At 44.4% G+C, this 17378-nt stretch overlaps 1 protein-coding gene across 2 annotated transcripts in view; it reads right to left on the bottom strand.

The window, feature by feature from the left end:
• CFAP99 (cilia and flagella associated protein 99) overlaps positions 1-17378 on the bottom strand; it is a 70813-nt gene that overhangs the window by 25226 nt on the left and 28209 nt on the right. The window contains exons 8-11 of one of the 2 annotated variants that reach the window (XM_075930874.2): positions 11298-11372; positions 9892-9951; positions 4533-4621; positions 1052-1256 (exon numbers count right to left, since the gene is read on the bottom strand). In XM_075930874.2, the coding sequence (XP_075786989.2) occupies positions 1052-1256; positions 4533-4621; positions 9892-9951; positions 11298-11372 (429 nt within the window). The remainder of the gene's footprint in view (positions 1-1051; positions 1257-4532; positions 4622-9891; positions 9952-11297; positions 11373-17378) is intronic. The other variant, XM_075930877.2, reaches the window with a different exon arrangement.

Below are 17378 nucleotides of genomic sequence, written 5' to 3'. Positions count from 1 at the left end.
TGGGGGGAGGGGGGCGGAGCAGGCAGTGTGCTCTGGCCCCACTCCTGAAGACCCTCCTGCCAGTCTGCACAGCTGCTTCTGTATCAGAGGCAGCAGCATGGCATGGGGTTCCAGGTGGGAGCTGGTCCAGGAGGAGAGCAAGTTTAAAAACAAGCTCCCCATACAGACCGGCTGCCTGTCGCCCCACACTGCTGCCTCTGTGGCAGCAGCCCCTGTCCACGGGGAGATCTGAGCTCCTGGACCCAAGATGAGCCAGAACTGATCAGGGCTGCCTGCCCTCCTAGCTTCTAATAAACTTTAAATGCCAAGTAGCAGTGGGAGTAGGTCCCGGACCTGACACAGGCTAGAACTGAACTGGGCTGCTAGCCAGCCTGCTAAAAAATGTACTGGCTGGGGGAGGGGATGGGAATGCATGTAGTCTATACCATTAACCAATAAGCTTTTGTTAATTGGTTAATCGACTATACTATTACATCCCTAATCTCTTGAAGTCTGCACTTCTTAGGGCACGTTTTCACTTGCCGCACTGGAGATCAACGTTGTAATGATCGATTTAGCAGGTCTAATATAGATCTGTAAATCAAAGGCTGAGGGCAGCTCCAGCTGGCGCCTATACTCGTTGCAGTGACGAGGAGTAAGTGCAGTGGGAACAGTGCCAAGTTTAGCTTACAGTAAGATGACTCCAGATATGTATTCTATGTAGCTGGAGTTGTGCACCTTAAGTCGACCTTCCAAGTCTAGTGTAGACCTGGTCATAGTTACAAAGAATGGAAAAAGAACTCAATGAACTCAGAGGTAAATATTTCTTTTTTCTGTTTTTACTCACGTTAATAAACAAACATTAATGATAAAATCAAATACTAGTAAAGCTTTTCTTTCCCAAAATACTGGAACTTCCATGGATGTAAACTAAAGCACAAGATTTTACACTAGTTGCAGACTCCTATTAAATACACAGACTTACTTTGAATGAAGTTCTGTATATTCTTATAACAAGCTGTTTATTGGTACAAAGCCCAAATCAAGTCTGAGTAATTCTATAATGTTTTACCTCTTCTCTCTTTAGTTCAGCTTTCTTCTTGTTTTCCTGAATTACATTCTGACGTGCTAAAACTGCTTCTTCATGACTCAGTTTCCCTTGTAGCCTCCTACATTCTATCTCAGCCAGTTGTTGTTCCAAATCTTTTTCACGCATTTGTCTTTGCCATTCCAGGAATTCAGATGGGTCACGGGCCCCTCGTAGCAAACTTTCAATTCTGGGAAGCAGAAGATCATCCTTAACTCTAGGTTCCTGTATTTTAACATTTTGGTTATGAGCAAATTCCTCTTTTCAGCTATAATATGTCTTAAACATTTCTTAACTAACTTTGAGCAAATCACATTCAGCTGTTTGAGTTACTCCTTCAAACACGGTTGACAGCAGCAGTCTTATGGGTGACTGACATGGACAACCATTTGAGTCACTGTGGTGGGAAGTAGGTAGTTGCTGCAGTCAAGAAGGTGCCATCATCCAGGTAGGGTAAGAGTAAAGTGTCTGTCAGCTAGGCTCAGCTCCCCATTTGTGGGTGGCTTTGTTGGCCCACACGGTATCCTGGCTTGGCAGAGGAGGCAGGGCAGGCTGGGTCTGCTCCCAGTCAGGGGAGCAGAGGATGTTGTGGGGGGGAATGCTGTTGCAATTTGTGGCTGGGGCGGGTCTCCCTTGGCAGGTTTGAGGAAGTGCCTTCCTTGTAGGGAGGGTGGGGCCAAGGCTGTATTGACATTGGCGCTGTGCCATGGTCTGGTCAGCGCTGGGTTTGGGGCGAGGGGACAACGGTAAGGACAGAGACAGGGAGAGAGCTTCTTCCACTCAGTGTCTCCTGAGCTCACCCCTGACTGTCAGCTCTGGCCAAGGTTGTAGGCATCAGCTGAGCCCTGACAAATTCATAGCTGAAAACAAGACCAGCTTACATATGTACTAGTATTTTTCAAGCAAGGTATTAAACTTTAAAAATGTGTTTAATGTCTATGAAATGCTTGTAAGTTTCTGGATGAATTAATTTCACTTGCAATGGCTGTATGCCAGACTATAAGGTAATATGTAAGTTTTGCTTTATAACTGCAAAAATGCTTGCTCTGAACCGTGAACCCAGTAAGGATAAATAGTCCCCTGCCCATCATGAAGGGCTATCAAAACTGGGCCATTGGAGAATATTACAATATAAACATGTGGTCATCGTCCCTCTCACACTCATGAAAGTGCTACAGGAAAATAAGCTTGTCCCATCAGCTTGAATTCTGGAGGAAGGAAAAACAGATAGCGGACATGAAAAATTTTCTTTTTGCTGTTTGGGTTCTCAGGGTGTGTCTACACAGAAAAGTTATTTCGGAATAACAGCCGTTATTCCGAAATAATGATGCAAGCATCTACACAGCAATTCCATTATTTTGAAATAATTTTGAAATAACAGATGGCTTATCCTGACTTCTGCAAACCTCATTCTGAGAAGAATAGCGCCTATTCCAAAATACCTATTTTGAAATAAGGCATGTGTAGTCTCTCCACTTCTGCTATTTCAAAGTAGCCCCTCTCCGTGGCCATTCTAAGTTATTCCTCCTGGGGCTCTAAATCAAGGTAGCATGTCTACATTAGGGAAGCCTGCCTTGGACTAATTTTGAGGCTTCCCTACAGTGTAGATGTGCTATTCCAAAATAAACTATTTCGGAATAACTATTCCAGAATTGCTTATTCTGAAATAACTATGCAGTGTAGACGTAGCCTCACAGGGCTGGAGCTCTGAAAGAGAAGCAAGGATCCCCAGAGTCAGCCTGGATTAGCTCTAAAAGACATACAGTGCTGACAGATTACTACAACTCTCACCTTTTGTAATCATAGGCTAACTTATTTGTGTATATGTGTTTGCCTGGGTTAACCGATAAATAACCCTCTTATTTTTTTTTGTGATTTAATAAATCCTTTGTTACTTGTAGCCAATCCTATAGTAAATTATTATCTTTAGCATAAGATATGAGGAGCAAATTGACCTGGGTAAGCAACTGGTTTCTTGGGATTGGGAACAACCTAAATATTTTGTGATTTTTTTTTGATGTATCCAAAAACCAACTATCACTAAGTCCAGTTTGCTTGAGTGGCAAGGTAGGCTGGAATGCCCAAAGGTACTGCCTTGGACTCCATTCTGAGACTGTTACAATTTTCCAGGAATTCACAATTGTTACTAGGCCAGGGAAATCTAATGATAGAATATGCTACCCGTTTGAGACCTCAGCTCTGCCTTTTTGACAGTGTGTCCAGAGGCTGGCACTCAGTCATGTACCATTCCATACACTCCACTGAAAGTAACCAAGTTACACACAAAGAATTATTTTACTTATTTGTTTTACTTAACAAATACACTTTAAGTACTTGAATGGGAATGAACTTAATCTAGCTGTATGAATATTTACATATACACATGGATGTGAATTTGTATAATTACTTATCTAGAATGATTTATGTGATGGGGTCCCTCGACCCCGCACTGGATCTCCTGGGGCAAGCGCCCTGTTGGGGCTGCGGGGGAGCTCTTACCAGCCATGTGCCGGATGCTCCGGGGCTGCGGCACAGCTGACGACTGCTGGCCCAGCCGCAAGGAGGGTGGAGGGGACGGCACCACGCTACGCCGGCATGGGGGGCGGAGCTACACCGGTGACATCATGGCGACACCCTGCCAGGCGCCGGAAGCGGTGGGGGATTTAAACGCTGCCCGGGCCGGAGAAAGTGAGGAGGGAGAGGAGCGCGGGACGCCGATGCTGGGGAAAGGGGTGTCGACGAAGTCCCCTTTGAGCGACGTGGACAGACGAAGGGCCGGGCCAGGTCGTGGCGAGTAGGTCGCGAGCCCTAACCAAAGACACCTGGAGGGGGAGGAGAAAGGAAGTAGTCCAGGGCAGCGCGGTGATCATAGCCTGTGGGCTGGCGAGTTTAGGTGGGCTGCCCCGCCAGCCGGATTTGGACCGCAGCATGGTCCAAGTCCTTAGGGCCCTGGGCTGGGGCCCGTGAGTGTGGGTGGGCCCGGGCCCCTGTCTCTCCTCTCACCCGTATAGAGGAGTGACGTAAGAGGACTCTGGCTAGGTTCAGCGGGCCCCATCAACCTACAAGGAACTGGTCAGTGGGACATAGGAGGGCGCAACACCCTGAACTGGGGGACAAGGGACCTGGGGCACTGGACCGACCCCCAATGTGTGCAGTCACAATTTACTTATGTGTATATGAAATATGATTATTCATTGCAATTAATTATTGGGCCTTAGCTAGAATGCTATATTAGAATAGTCACATTGTACTCTACCTACAATAAAGACAAAAAAGTCTTCATTGTCATGCTAATATAGCCTTTAATGTCAGTCCAATCTACTCATTATTTATCACACAAGTTTTCATTTGCCTTTTAAAAGATTCTTTATATGGGCTTTGACTGCAGTTTACTTAGTCTCTTTTAATGTGTTCTTCATATCAAGGGATGTATAAAAAGGAACTGGAAAATATGTAGAGAAAGTACCTATTGAGTTCTTGTTCCATTTTTCGTTGGTAGAGGGCACCTTCTCTTAAAATCGCTGCTGCATTTAATTTAATAGGTACATTGTCAATCTGTCAAGAAAAGGAATGCATACACTATATTTAGCAACATGAATCATAAAACAGACTACAGAAACAATTCAAAGGGTTAAATAAATCAATCCATTTAATCCAATCACTTTAAATCACCTTCAAGATAAAGTATAAATTTTGCTCCGAGCATTAATTCACATGCACAATGCATTTGCATGCTCTTCATAAACCACTCAAGCTGTTAAGCAATCAGCCAGGTCTCTGAAGTGGATTATAAATTTGTAATCACTTTTGGACTATGTCAAATCCTATATAATGGGTTCACTTCCTTTAATCTTTGTAGACTCTTCCCTACTCGTGTACATGGAAACATCCAACAGAAAAAAAAGATTACAGTCAGTTTCGACAAAGAAATAACTGCCCACTGTTTCCATCATAAAACCTCTTGTGTGTCCTCCTCAGGGAGAGTGGAATGAAGATGTACGCACATATTCCAGTAACATGTAGTACTTTTCATCTGAGGCTCTCAAGTGTTTTGCAAACATTAATTTATTAACCTTAACATATTTCTAGGCGTCAGTATCATTAAACAGCCCGGGTTCCCAAGGATTACAAGGTCTGTGTAGGTAACTACAAAGAAAGTACCCAAACAGATTTTTTCTCTTTCATATATGTTCCCAGTGAATACCTGAATTTCACATTACCCCGTTTCTCTCATGTGATCTCTTCCCACTTCCCAAATATGAAAAGGGTGCTGCAAACCCACGTAATTATTGTGAAAAAAATCATATTCAGTATTTCTGCTTAACAAAGACATTCTTTCTTCCCCAAACCAATAAATACATGGAGATCCAGACCTCCTATGAGCACTAAGCAGACTGAGCCTGAGTAATGAGCCCTTTGTACAATCTCACTGCTTGCAGTGGGAAGAAAGAATAAAGATTTTGTAACAGCAGTGGTTAATCATTTTTGTCTGCATAGCAGTTTTAATGTGTGTGACTGAAACTAGAAAATGTGTTTATTGTACATTGGATGTTCCAACAAAAAGGTAAATGAACTATGGTAAATTGCACATTGACCTAATCTATTTAAAATATTATACAATTTGATTATTTTGAGATGGAATTTGTGACCTGATTTCTAACATATTGTACACACATCCTTCCTAAATCTTCTCAATTGTCTATTGGGAGATGAAGGATGAACCGGGATGGGGGTGGGAAGTAGAATTCATTTAAAGACTCATACAATATGCTTATCTTAGCTATGAAAGTTTTATAGCAGCTCCCTGAAAGAAACCTAACCAACCCTCAAGGCAAATGTGTTTGGATGAGATAAATATGACTATGCCACTGGAAAAGATACAAGCAACTATTTAAAATAAGACCCTGGATCCATATTTTCTTTTATGCAGCTTTACCAGATGGTTTAATTCCCACACTAGATGATAAAGTTTCGGTACTTTAGATTGTCTGAAAGAGAAGTGTAACAGACACAGACTTTAACAGAGACTCACAGGACCAACAGTACTTTGGAATGTTAACCTTGTAAATGTTTTCTTAAATAAATATCTTCACTTTTCAAAGATAGGAAAGAGCAGGGGTCTTAATACTATACAGCACTTTAAAAACAAATTGGACATATGGACCCGTAATTTTAAACAGACATATTAATATAAAGAAATATAGTGCTGATACTACTGTTAGAGCTGAGCACTGTAAGTCACCAGTGTCTGAACTGGTTTGCAAATATTATCCAGATGTCAAATTTTCAAAAGGGAGAAACTGGAATCTAAAGGACTTTACAAATAAAATGTGTGAGCCTGTAGTTGACTATCCATTTGTGAATAGGTAGCAGCTCTGCACATGCAAGTAATTAGAGGGAACCATAGGTGCATGAACCTCTGTCCTATGGGCAAAGCCACCTAACAGACCAGCTTCTCAAGTAAGTGGAGTTATTTGAAATTTGTACTGCTGCAATTGGGGTAAGAATTTTGGCCCTATGTACTGAAACATTAATATAAATTTATTAAATAAAGATGAGGAAATATCTATTTTTTTATACAGTAAACTTCCGATAATCTGGCACCTTTAGGACCCAGGGGGTGCCGGATTATCAGATATGCCGGACTATCAGAAGGGGGGCTATGAGGGGTCTGGAGTGGGGTGGGAGGGGATGCCACCCCAGACCCCTCATAGCCCCCCCTTACAATAGTCTGGCTCTGCTCCAGGCGTCCCTGATTCAGCCACTGCTGGTCAGTTTCAGCAGCAGCTGAATCGGGGATACCTGCAATAGAGCAGCTGGGGTGCTGCTGGGTTGGTCCCGCAGCGCTGAGGGGTGGCACTACAGCACCAACCCAGCAGCACTCCAGCTGCTCTTGGGGACGCCTGGGACAGAGCAGCTAGGGTACTGCTCGGTTGGTCCTGTAGCACTGCCCCTCGGGGCTGCAGGACCAACCCGGCAGCACCCCAGCTGCTCTTGGGGACGCCTGGGGCAGAGCAGCTGGAGTGCTGCCGGGTTGGTTCCGCAGCACCAAAGGACGGCGCTGCGGGACCAACCCGGCAGCACCCCAGCTGCTCTGCCCCAGGGGTCTCCGATTCAGCCGCTGCTGAAACAGATCAGCGGCTGATTCCAGGAAGCCCGGGGCAGAGCTGCTCTGCCCGGGGCTTCCTGGAATCAGACGCTGATCTGTTTCAGCAGCGGCTGACTTGAGGACCCCTGGGGCAGAGCAGCTGGGGTCCTGCTGGGTTGGTCCCGCAGCCCCGAGAGGCAGCGCTACGAGACCAACCCGGCAGCACCCCAGCTGCTCTGCTCCCGGCTTCCCTGATTCAGCTGCTGGTCAGTTTCAGCAGCTGGTCAGTTTCAGCACCTGTCCGGCTGCCCCAGCACTTCCGGGTTCCTCATGGTGCCAGACCATCAGGAGTCCCGGAGCATTGGATGCCGGACTAATGGAGTTTTACTGTACTATGGGAGATTTGTCCACTCGATGCTAACAGCAAATCTGATCCTGAGACATTCTGTTATTTTGATTCAGCTATTTTAGTGTTTATGAAAAATGTCAGACTGAAAGGCCTGAAGATTCAAGTTTATGCACAGGGCAATCACAGCTCAGTCAGGGTATGTCTACACTATAAAGTTAGTTCGAATTAACTTTAATAGCGGCTATACATGCAAACCACTATTTTGAATTTAATTTGAAAGAGTGGAGTGCTTAATTCGAACTAGGTAAACCTCTTTCTATGAGGAGTAGTGCCTAGTTCGAATTAAGTAGTTCGAATTAAGGGCTGTGTAGTCACTTAATTCGAACTAGCTGGAGGCTAGTCCTTCACCGGTTGCACTGGTGGCCACTATGGGCCAAACCCGGAAAACTCTTCTGCCCCCCTCCCAGCCCCGGAGCCCTAAAAGGGGCACGGTCTGCCCACAATGCTTGTGCCAGTTGCCAGCCTGCCAGCATCCAGCCAGGAGACCCTGCACCTGGCACGGGATGAGCCAGCCACCCGCTGCCACCTAGCCCTCCACCTCTTCCCAGGACAAGGCTGGTGGCTCCCAGGAGCCTTCCCGGGGCCGCAAGAGGCGGGTGCCCGCCTGGTCTAGTGCGGAGATAGTGGACCTCATCGAGGTTTGGGGGGAGGCCTCCAATGCCCACGATCTCCCCAGTAGCCACAGGAACACGGCCGTCTACAGCCTGGCCACCAGAGGCCACATGCACAGCCAGGAGCACCTGCAGCTACTGGAACAGCAGCTCCGCACCCAGGAGCACTGGGTCTGCGAGAACCTGCGGCTGCGGCAGGGGAGTTTGCAGGCGCTGGAGGATCAGGGCCGTGCCCTCCGAGGTCACCTCCAGACCCTGGTGGACAGGTTCCTGCCTCCTCCTGCTCCAGCCCCTGTGGCCGCCCCAGCTCTTGCTCCTCCTTCCACCCCTGCTCTCCCTCCCGCTTCCTCCGCACCCCCATCCCTCCTGCCCCACCCTCCACACCCACTCCCCCTCCGATACCCCCACACCTACAGTGCTGCGAGACAGGAGAGTCACCAGGACCCCAAACCCTGAGCTTTCCCTTCCCTTCCTCCCCCTTCCAGCTCCCTCCTCCCAGGTTTCCCCCTCCCCTCCCTCACACTCTCTCCTGCCCTCTCCTGCCTCCTTTCCCCCATCTCCCCAGTTGTGTTAAATAAAGAGAGTTGTCTTTTATTTGACATCAGGAAGGGGCAGGTAGAGAAGGGTAAGTGGAGGGACGAGAAGGAGGAATGGGGCACAAGCCCTCAGTGGGGCAGACTGGGGAGACTGTTAGTGCTCCTCAGGGTGGAAGCTCTCCTGCAGGGCCCCCTGGATCCTGACATCCCCTTGATGGTCCTTCCGGATGGCAGCCTGCAGACAGTGCAGCCAGGCTGCCAGCAACATGTCCACGAGATGCAGCAGAGTCCATGGGGGCAGATCTGGTTCCATGTTACAGAGTGCCATGGTGTCCCGAGTGAGGGCAAGCAGAGCACTCTGAGACACAAATGCTTTGTTGTCCCTCAGCGAGGTAGACCAGCAAGCAGAGAAACCTGAGAACTGTCTGTCCGAGGTGGGGGGTTGGGTCCTTTTAAGCACAGCCCTTGGCTAGCCCGAGGCAGCAGCCCCACACACTAAGTCCGACCCTGATGCCCTGCCGGCACTGGTTCCGGCCAGCCTTACCTTCGATTCAGGGTCCACTCAATGTGGACGTGCTATTTTGAATTAGCAAAACGCTAATTCGAATTAGTTTTTAGGTCTAGATGCACTAATTAGAATTATCTTATTTCGAATTAACTAATTCGAATTAAGTTAGTTCGAATTAGCGCTATAGTGTAGACATACCCACAGAGACAATGCATGCTAAAAATAGAACACAGCCACAGCAGCATTAGGGGCTAGCTACCCCAAATCCGAGTCAATCCAAGAACCTGGGAACATACTTGGGGAAGCTAACTCATCCTTCCACTTGCACTACCGAAGTGTCACAAAAAGGCAATCGGCATTGTGGGTTTTCTGATTTATGTGCCTGTTTAAAGGAACCTAAACAACTGACCAAACTCATTTCACATCTTATGCCTACAGTATATGATGATTGCTCCTGGTTCTTTATTACATGAATTTGAACCAGCCACCTAGCAGTGAAAGACTGTTGCCTTCTACTAACCCCCTGCACTATCCCACAACTATAGACCTTGCTGTAATACCCTGGATTTTACAGAGGATTTGTGTCAACCTGCACCAGTTCCAAATCTGATCAAATTTTCAGTCTAAACTTTTCAGTCACTTATAACAGCTAAACATTCTAAATGTTACTCACCTTGCCCTGGATTTTTTGAGCCCGGAACTTCGTTTTATTCTTCATACTGTCTGATATATACTGCAAGTCATGCAAAATTATTTTTATTTCAGACATAGATGTTCAAATACCCATGAAAACATCTTATTAAAAAGAGTCAACATCATATCTTAATTATTATTTCCTTTGGAAGAGCAGATGTGATCATAGAGATTAGCTCCTGCAATCAGAGTATCCTTAAAACCTGTTGTGCACTCCAAACTTTCTGAGAGTTCTTCATACCAAATAACTGCAGAACTGGGGTAATGAGAACAGTTATTGCTATGATTACTATGAAACATATTTAGATGATTAAACAAAATAATAAAGTGACAATGTTTGCTAAAGAAATATTGAACATGGAATACTACCAAAGGCCATGAATACAGTCAGTTCTTAATTAAGATGTGAGTTTTATGAAGATAAAGCAAGATATTAAAGGACATTTCATGAGATTATGAACTGTTTGTGGATTTCAGACAATGTCAGGGAACTTCATTCTGTGCTGCTAGCTATAGATGAAAGTGCTTAGATAACATGGTGATGGGCATGCTATAAATGATATGCAGATATGATAGTACAGTGATCATATTACATGAATGGTCATGATGCTACAGCTATCCATTGGGAGTCACCTAATTCAGCTGAGAGCTGCTTTCACTCAGCTGCTGGGTACCCTTTCACATTAATGGAAAACTGCTCTGTTGGATGATAACAGAACTGCTAAAGTGGCAAGGAAAGTTGCTGGAGCACTTTTAAAAGTAGGCAGGTAAGAGAAGAGGCATAGCAGCAGTATTGGGGTACATCTACATAGCGGTGCTAGCTCGAAATAAGCTACGCAATTTGAGCAATGCAAATTGCGTAGCTTATTTCAAGCTTATTTCAAGATAGTCTATTTTGAAATTTGGCGCTGTCTACACAGTGCCAAATTTCAAAATAGACTGCCATTCTGACAAGTCCCTTAATCCTCGTGGAGTGAGGTTTACCAGGACATTGGAATAGCAAGCCCATTGTTTTGATTACATGGTGAAATAATGGGCATGCTGGTAAGACGAGGAAAATGCTATTTCAGGATACCAGACATATCCCAAAATAGCGCAAGTGTCTAGACGTACCCTTGGAGTGAGGAAAGGGAGCTACTGGAGAGATTGCTATTGAGGGACATCCACATTTCCAACTGCAAGGCTTTAATTCTATCTGGGGAATCTGCTGTCAAGATAGACAGGCTTTGGTTCTAGTTTAGACTGTCACCAGAACCTCCTGATGAATGATAGCATCACCATTTCTAACTCCAAATATCCTTTTAGTCACTAAAAACTGACTAATGTGTATAAAAACAGATGATAGTGGAGGGGGGAGGCGTTAATTCCAGTTTATGTTTAACTTACACTTTTCAGGGCTTTGTTCTCAGGCATTACAGTTGCACACCTCAGCTGGTTAACATTTGCTTCCAGCAGCAGTTCCTAAAATCAAAAAAATTACTTTTATAAATATGGTACATTTTAAATTCTCCATTGAGGAATTTAAAAAGCCTTTTTTATGTAGCAAAGTGAGGCAATTATTAAAAAACAGGGAACTCTAAATATTTAAATACCAAGTGAAAATACAAATGATTGGCATGCAAAGCAAATGGTATACAGGAAATGGTTTACAGCAACTATTCTTATATGGTCAAACATAATCATGGACCAATAAAATTTGTGGGTTATTAAATTCTGTAAACATAACAAATGCTAGCCAGATAGCAAGAATGAATAGATGTATAATTGCAACCTTCCCTCTTCTTTTTTAAAACTGCAAAGCCCTACAGGAAAGAAAAAAAAATCCTGTGAAGTCAGAGGTTTAATAGGACATGCAGGTGTTTGAGGACAGATACAGACATAAGGATAGATTTAAGCAGCAATTTTTATAAATTTAACATTGTCATGTAAGCTGTCTGACTCATTGTTCCAGATTCTCCAATATAAGTTATTTAAGTTGGTCTACTGTGGAGGCTACAGAGCACTATCCAAATAAACTAACTCAGTGTAGACGCCCCTCAGCATACCTGTAGCATTTAGTGCCCAAACTCTTCTGATTCCTCTTACACACATGCCATCCATGTGGGCACAGAGGATACAAGAAGAGAGGATCTCCATCTGTGAAGCTTTTGGGGCTTCATGTTCCCAGTAGAAACAAGGCTCAGCAGTGAAACTTTAGATCTTTAAACCTTGACTTTAGCAAAGCTTTTGATACGGTCTTCCACATTATTTTTTCCAGCAAATTAAGGAAGGGCTGGTTTGTTCAACATCTTTATTAATGACATGGATGAGGGGATGGATTGCACCCTCAGCAAGTTTGCGGATGACACTAAGCTAGAGGGAGAGGTGGGTATGTTAGAGGGTAGGGACAGGGTCCAGAGTCACCTAGACAAATTGGAGGATTAGGCGAAAAGAAATCTGATGAGATTCAACAAGGACAAGTGCAGAGATTTCCACTTGGGATGGAAGAATGCCAAGCATTGTTACAGGATGGGGACCGACTGGCTAAGTAGTATGTCAGCAGAAAAGGACCTGGGGATTACAGTGGATGAGAAGCTGAATATGAGTCAACAGTGTGCCCTTAAAGCCAAGACAGCTAATGGCATATTAGGATGCATTAGGAGGAGCATTTCCGGCAGATCCAAATAAGTGATTATTCCTCTTTATTCGGCTCTGGTGAGGCCACATTTGGAGTATTCTGTCCAGTTCTGGTCCCCCGACTATGGAAAGAATGTGGATTCATTGGAGAGGGTCCAGTGGAAGGCAACCAAAATGATTAGGGGGCTGGAGAACATGGACTACGAGGAGAGGGATTTGGGATTATTTAGTCTGCAGAAGAGAAGAGTGGGGGGGATTTGATAGCAACCTGAAGGGAGGTTCCAAAGAGGAAGGAGAGAGGCTGTTCTGAGTAGTGACGGATGGCAGAACAAGAAGCAATGGTCTCAAGTTACAGTGGAGGAGATCTAGGTTGGATATTAGGAAAAACTATTTCACTAGGAAGGTGGCAAAGTACTGGAATGGGTTATCTAGGGAGTTGGTGGAATCTCCATCCCTAGAGGTTTTTAAGTCTCAGCTTGAAAAAGCCCTGGCTGGGATGATATAGTTAGGGTTGGTCCTGCTTTGGGCAGGGGGCTGGACTCGATGACTTCCTGAGGTCTCTTCCAGCTCTATGATTCTATGATCTCCTTTACTTCTGGGAGCTGACCCTTTTGAGCTGCACATTGCAAAGAACTTTACATTCCTATTGACTTTCTGTGCTCTACTCCTGTTTGGCTTATCTGTTCTTACATGATGCTGCGAGGAAGACAAAAAAGACCACCAATCCCTTGCTATTCTGGCCCCAACGGGAACAATTTCTTCTAAATTCCAATACAGGGAATTGGTCAGATCCACAGCATCCTAAAAGCACAGTTCCTATACTACAACTACGCAACAGGAGTGGGGGCAGTTAAAGGAAGAAAGAGACTCAAAAACTCTAAGGCCAGGGTTTAAAAAAGAAGTGAGGGATGAAGGGGGTCAGGTTCCAATTGGTTCCCATCTTCCTTTTCTATCTGGAAAGAATGTACCTATTGTAAAAAGTACACCTACTTTATTGCACCATGTCCTAGCTTCCCTCATAGAGGAAGATGGAGCAAAATGTTTAAAAAATTAGCTTTATGTCTGCGTACATGGGCAAGTGCATTAATCAGCTTTCAATGAATGACATCACCACAAATTTTCATCCTTGATGAAAAAAGTGTGTGAAGACCCTGATTCTGCAATAATCTCTTCCAAGTGGATCCCTGCATGGCATCCAAGTATCTTTTAAGCTGGTTGAAGAATTGGAATCTTAGATGAAAGCCCCATCACTGCACTTAACACACAATTTCCACCATTTGTTTCCACAATGTAAGCAAGATAACTTTATTCCTTTCCCTGCAATGGTAGAATAGTGTAGTTGAAGAGAAGCCTGGGCACCAGATGGTTGCTCCAAAAGGCATAAGGGTCTGAGTAGCTCCAGCTGAATCCATTTAAAAGGGGCATCACACATTGGACAAACGTCTCAGACACTTCGCCAAAGGATCAATGCCCACAAAACAGATATCAGACAGGATCACAAAGAAAAAACAGTTTCTTGCCATTTCAACCAGAAAGGACATTGTCTCAATGACTTGAATACCTGCATCCTGCTTCAAAGACCTTTTAAGACTTCACTTGAAAGAGAATCCTCTGAACTATCATTCATGCCTAAATTCGACACTTTACACTCAAATTTGAATAAAGACGCTAATTATCTTACCCATTACAAAGATAGCTTCCCCAATTATCACCTCTAATATCATTAGCTCACAGACATTTACCTCCGCCCCTTCCCCCCCATCCCCCTTCTGTTCTGAAATTTGATTTGTCCTTTTCATATGTGTTCATTTTTTTTTAATTGTATCTTTTGGTATATATGGTTGTGACAATTTTCTTCCACTATTTGATCTGAGGAAGTGGGTCTGGCCCACGAAAGCTCATCACCTATTAAACCATCTTGTTAGTCTTTAAAGTGCTACACAGTCCTGTTTTTTGTTTCAGCTGCACCAGGCTAACACGGCTACATTTCTACCACTTTGCTAGTCCATGAGTAATGACATTTCCTTTGCTTGCAAACGGCAATCACGGAAGTGAAAGATGCACTCCGGAGTTTCCACTGATTCTGGAAGCTAGACAATAATTGTGTGTGTAGCATCAGCCCTAACATCAAATGCACAGGGATAAGCTCCTGGTGTTTTCACTCTTTTCTAGAGTTTCCAATATGTCTGTCTCGATGTCAGCTATTACATGAGCAATTCTATAAAAGAATAAGTGACATTTCCATATGCATCTTTCTTTTTAAGAGCCACAATTTCAGTTTCATTGTGCACAATCTGAGGAACTGATCTTTGTGAATGCTTTGGGTGCCTTTTATGCCATTTCAGAGTGACAAAAATTGCTGCTATTGCAGCTTAACTTTCTGCCATGGCTTTTCTTTGTGTTGTTCACATTCATGCATCTGCTCCATTGGAGACTGTGGCTGCTAGTTAAGTGTATCTCAGACTCTTGGCAATGCAGATAATGCACTTTGTTTCTTTTCCTTTTCAATCTTCCCATATAATGTGTGCTAAGCATGTACAATGCAGACATAATGAAAGAATACAAAATAAAGTAATGCTGGAAAGCGAAGAACTTAAAGGAAACACCAGATGCCTATAACAAGATAGGGCAACAAAAGGGCAAATGGAAAGCCTACCCCTAACAAAATATGTAGGCAGTTCAGCATGTACTGCGTATAGCCGCTGAACCAAATACAGTTTGCACAAGGACATAAAGAGAAGCCAGTAAGCGATAAATGGTCTGGTACCAGTCAGTGAAAACTAGAACAAGGCATTGGTGGAATGCAGGTGGGAGAGTACAGATAAAAAGATATGAAAAACATACCCTTTATCAGACTTCTAAAGCACCTCTCCATGGGGATTGCCTCGTGGGAGGGGTGATGGGAGAGGAAACTGCCATGTAATTATTTTTTTCCAAAGAGAAGACCGAAATCTGCCTTAAATCTAATAGGAGCTGATTTATTGAATAGGATTCATTTCAAAATCAGGCCCAGGTTAAATAGCCAGATCAGTTCAAGTGCCAGGGCACTTTGCAGGCCTTTGCTTCCACTCCCTTTTTAACACAGCAGTTTGAATCCTGGAGCTTTGCCTAGTCATGAGGATCTCCCACTCTCAGAGCCTACTCTGAGGAAGAACTCTCAGGTATGCACAGCACCTAAAACTACAGATGTGTCAGGGCCCACTGAGATTTCTCTGTAGCTGGGTTATCTCTGAAATTTCAGTTAGAAAACAGAAAATATGTTAAATTTTTAAACACACACATTGGTTATCTGTGTGTCTTGTGTGATCTAGATCGGGGTGGCCAACCAGTTAGAAATTAAGAGCCAAAATAGCTGTGGATAGAGTACAAAGAGCCACATATTATATTTTAGTTGTATATATTCTCTCTCTCTCTCTCTCTCTCTCTATATATATATATATATAGTACACAAAATAAAGTGATAAAAATAACATTACAGGACATTTTGGACAAGAGCACAATTTGAAGTGCCTGTTTCACTCCAACTTGTTGATCTCTGGTATGGTTTCCTCATTTTTTTACTTATGAGGATTATGGCTTTTGAATAGTTGTAAAAATTCAGGTCTGTCCCAGATTGCAACTATGACAAGTTCAAAAACAATAAGGGAGAGACTTATATCTCAGAATAATTGCTTCAACCTGGCAAACAATATAGCCTTTGAATTTTCTTTAAAGAAATACAGTGTAAACCAGGTACATTCTAATTCTTTTTTTGCCCTGGAATTTAAATGTGACATCTGTGTTGGCTGCCTTATCTGCATCCATGAAGACTTTGAGTTTAAGGTGCTTCAGCTCCCTACTCTAACCTAATGCTCCACCCCTCCTCCAGAGCCAGGCACCCCCAGCTTCTCAGCTCTAACTCAATGCACCCACCCCTCCCCCAGAGCCAGGAACCCCCAGACCTCCTGCTCTAACCCAATGCCCTCTCCCTCTCCCAGAGCCAGGCACCCCTACCTCCCCCCACCCAACCCAATGCCTGGGTCTCATTGGAGCTGCTGCAGCAATGTGCTTCTCCCTCCAGGTGCTGGTGCGCATGCGCAGAGCAGCCATGAGTAGTCTGGGTGTGCAGCTCCGAATGACAATTGAGCCATAACCCTAAGAGTCACATTTCTCTAATCAAAGAGCCGCATGCAGCTTGAGAGCCGCAGGTTGGTCACCCCTAATCTAGATGATACTTGGTCCTGCCATAATTGCAGGGTACAGGAAGACTTAATGACCTCTCAAGGTTCCTTCCAGTTCTATGATTCTATGAAAGGAGTAGTCTATCCTGGATCTTTTCAGGGTTCCACAAAGCTGGAGAAGTTTCCCAGTGCCCCCTCCACTAGGCCAGAGGGAGCAAGCAGAACTTGGAAGGATACTCCATCCATGCATCCTGTTCTCTTATCCCTGGAGTCAGGTGAAACGGTTGATACAGTGAGGTGTAGGAAAAGCCACTGGTCCTCATTACTGTAGAGCGGAGCAGGGCAGAAGCAGTGGGGTGCAAATTCTTCTGTGACCTCTTCTTGGGAAGTAATGAAGAAGCTGGGGGGGAGGGGAGAGAATGCTCCTCAAACTACTCAACACAGTAGGAGGGAAATGTTCCCCTCTGTTGAGTAGGAGCCAGGCATGGGGGAGGCAAGTGTCTTCAGTGGACTATCTATGCAAGTGGTAGGGGAAATTCCCACTGCCCAGACTCCTTCACAGGGTCAGTGCAGATGAAGGAGCAAACAACACAGCACTGGGCAACAATGTAAGAACAAGTATGTAAATAGAGCAATGTTAATTGGCTACTTCAGGACACTATTACATGGCTGCTTTGTCAAGAGCACTACC

This window comes from Pelodiscus sinensis, chromosome 4, assembly GCF_052426305.1.
Source record: "Pelodiscus sinensis isolate ZL-2025 chromosome 4, ASM5242630v1, whole genome shotgun sequence".
NCBI lineage: Eukaryota > Metazoa > Chordata > Testudines > Trionychidae > Pelodiscus > Pelodiscus sinensis.
The sequence above is the reverse complement of the archived record's forward strand: the minus strand, read 5'-3'. Positions and strand labels throughout refer to the sequence as shown.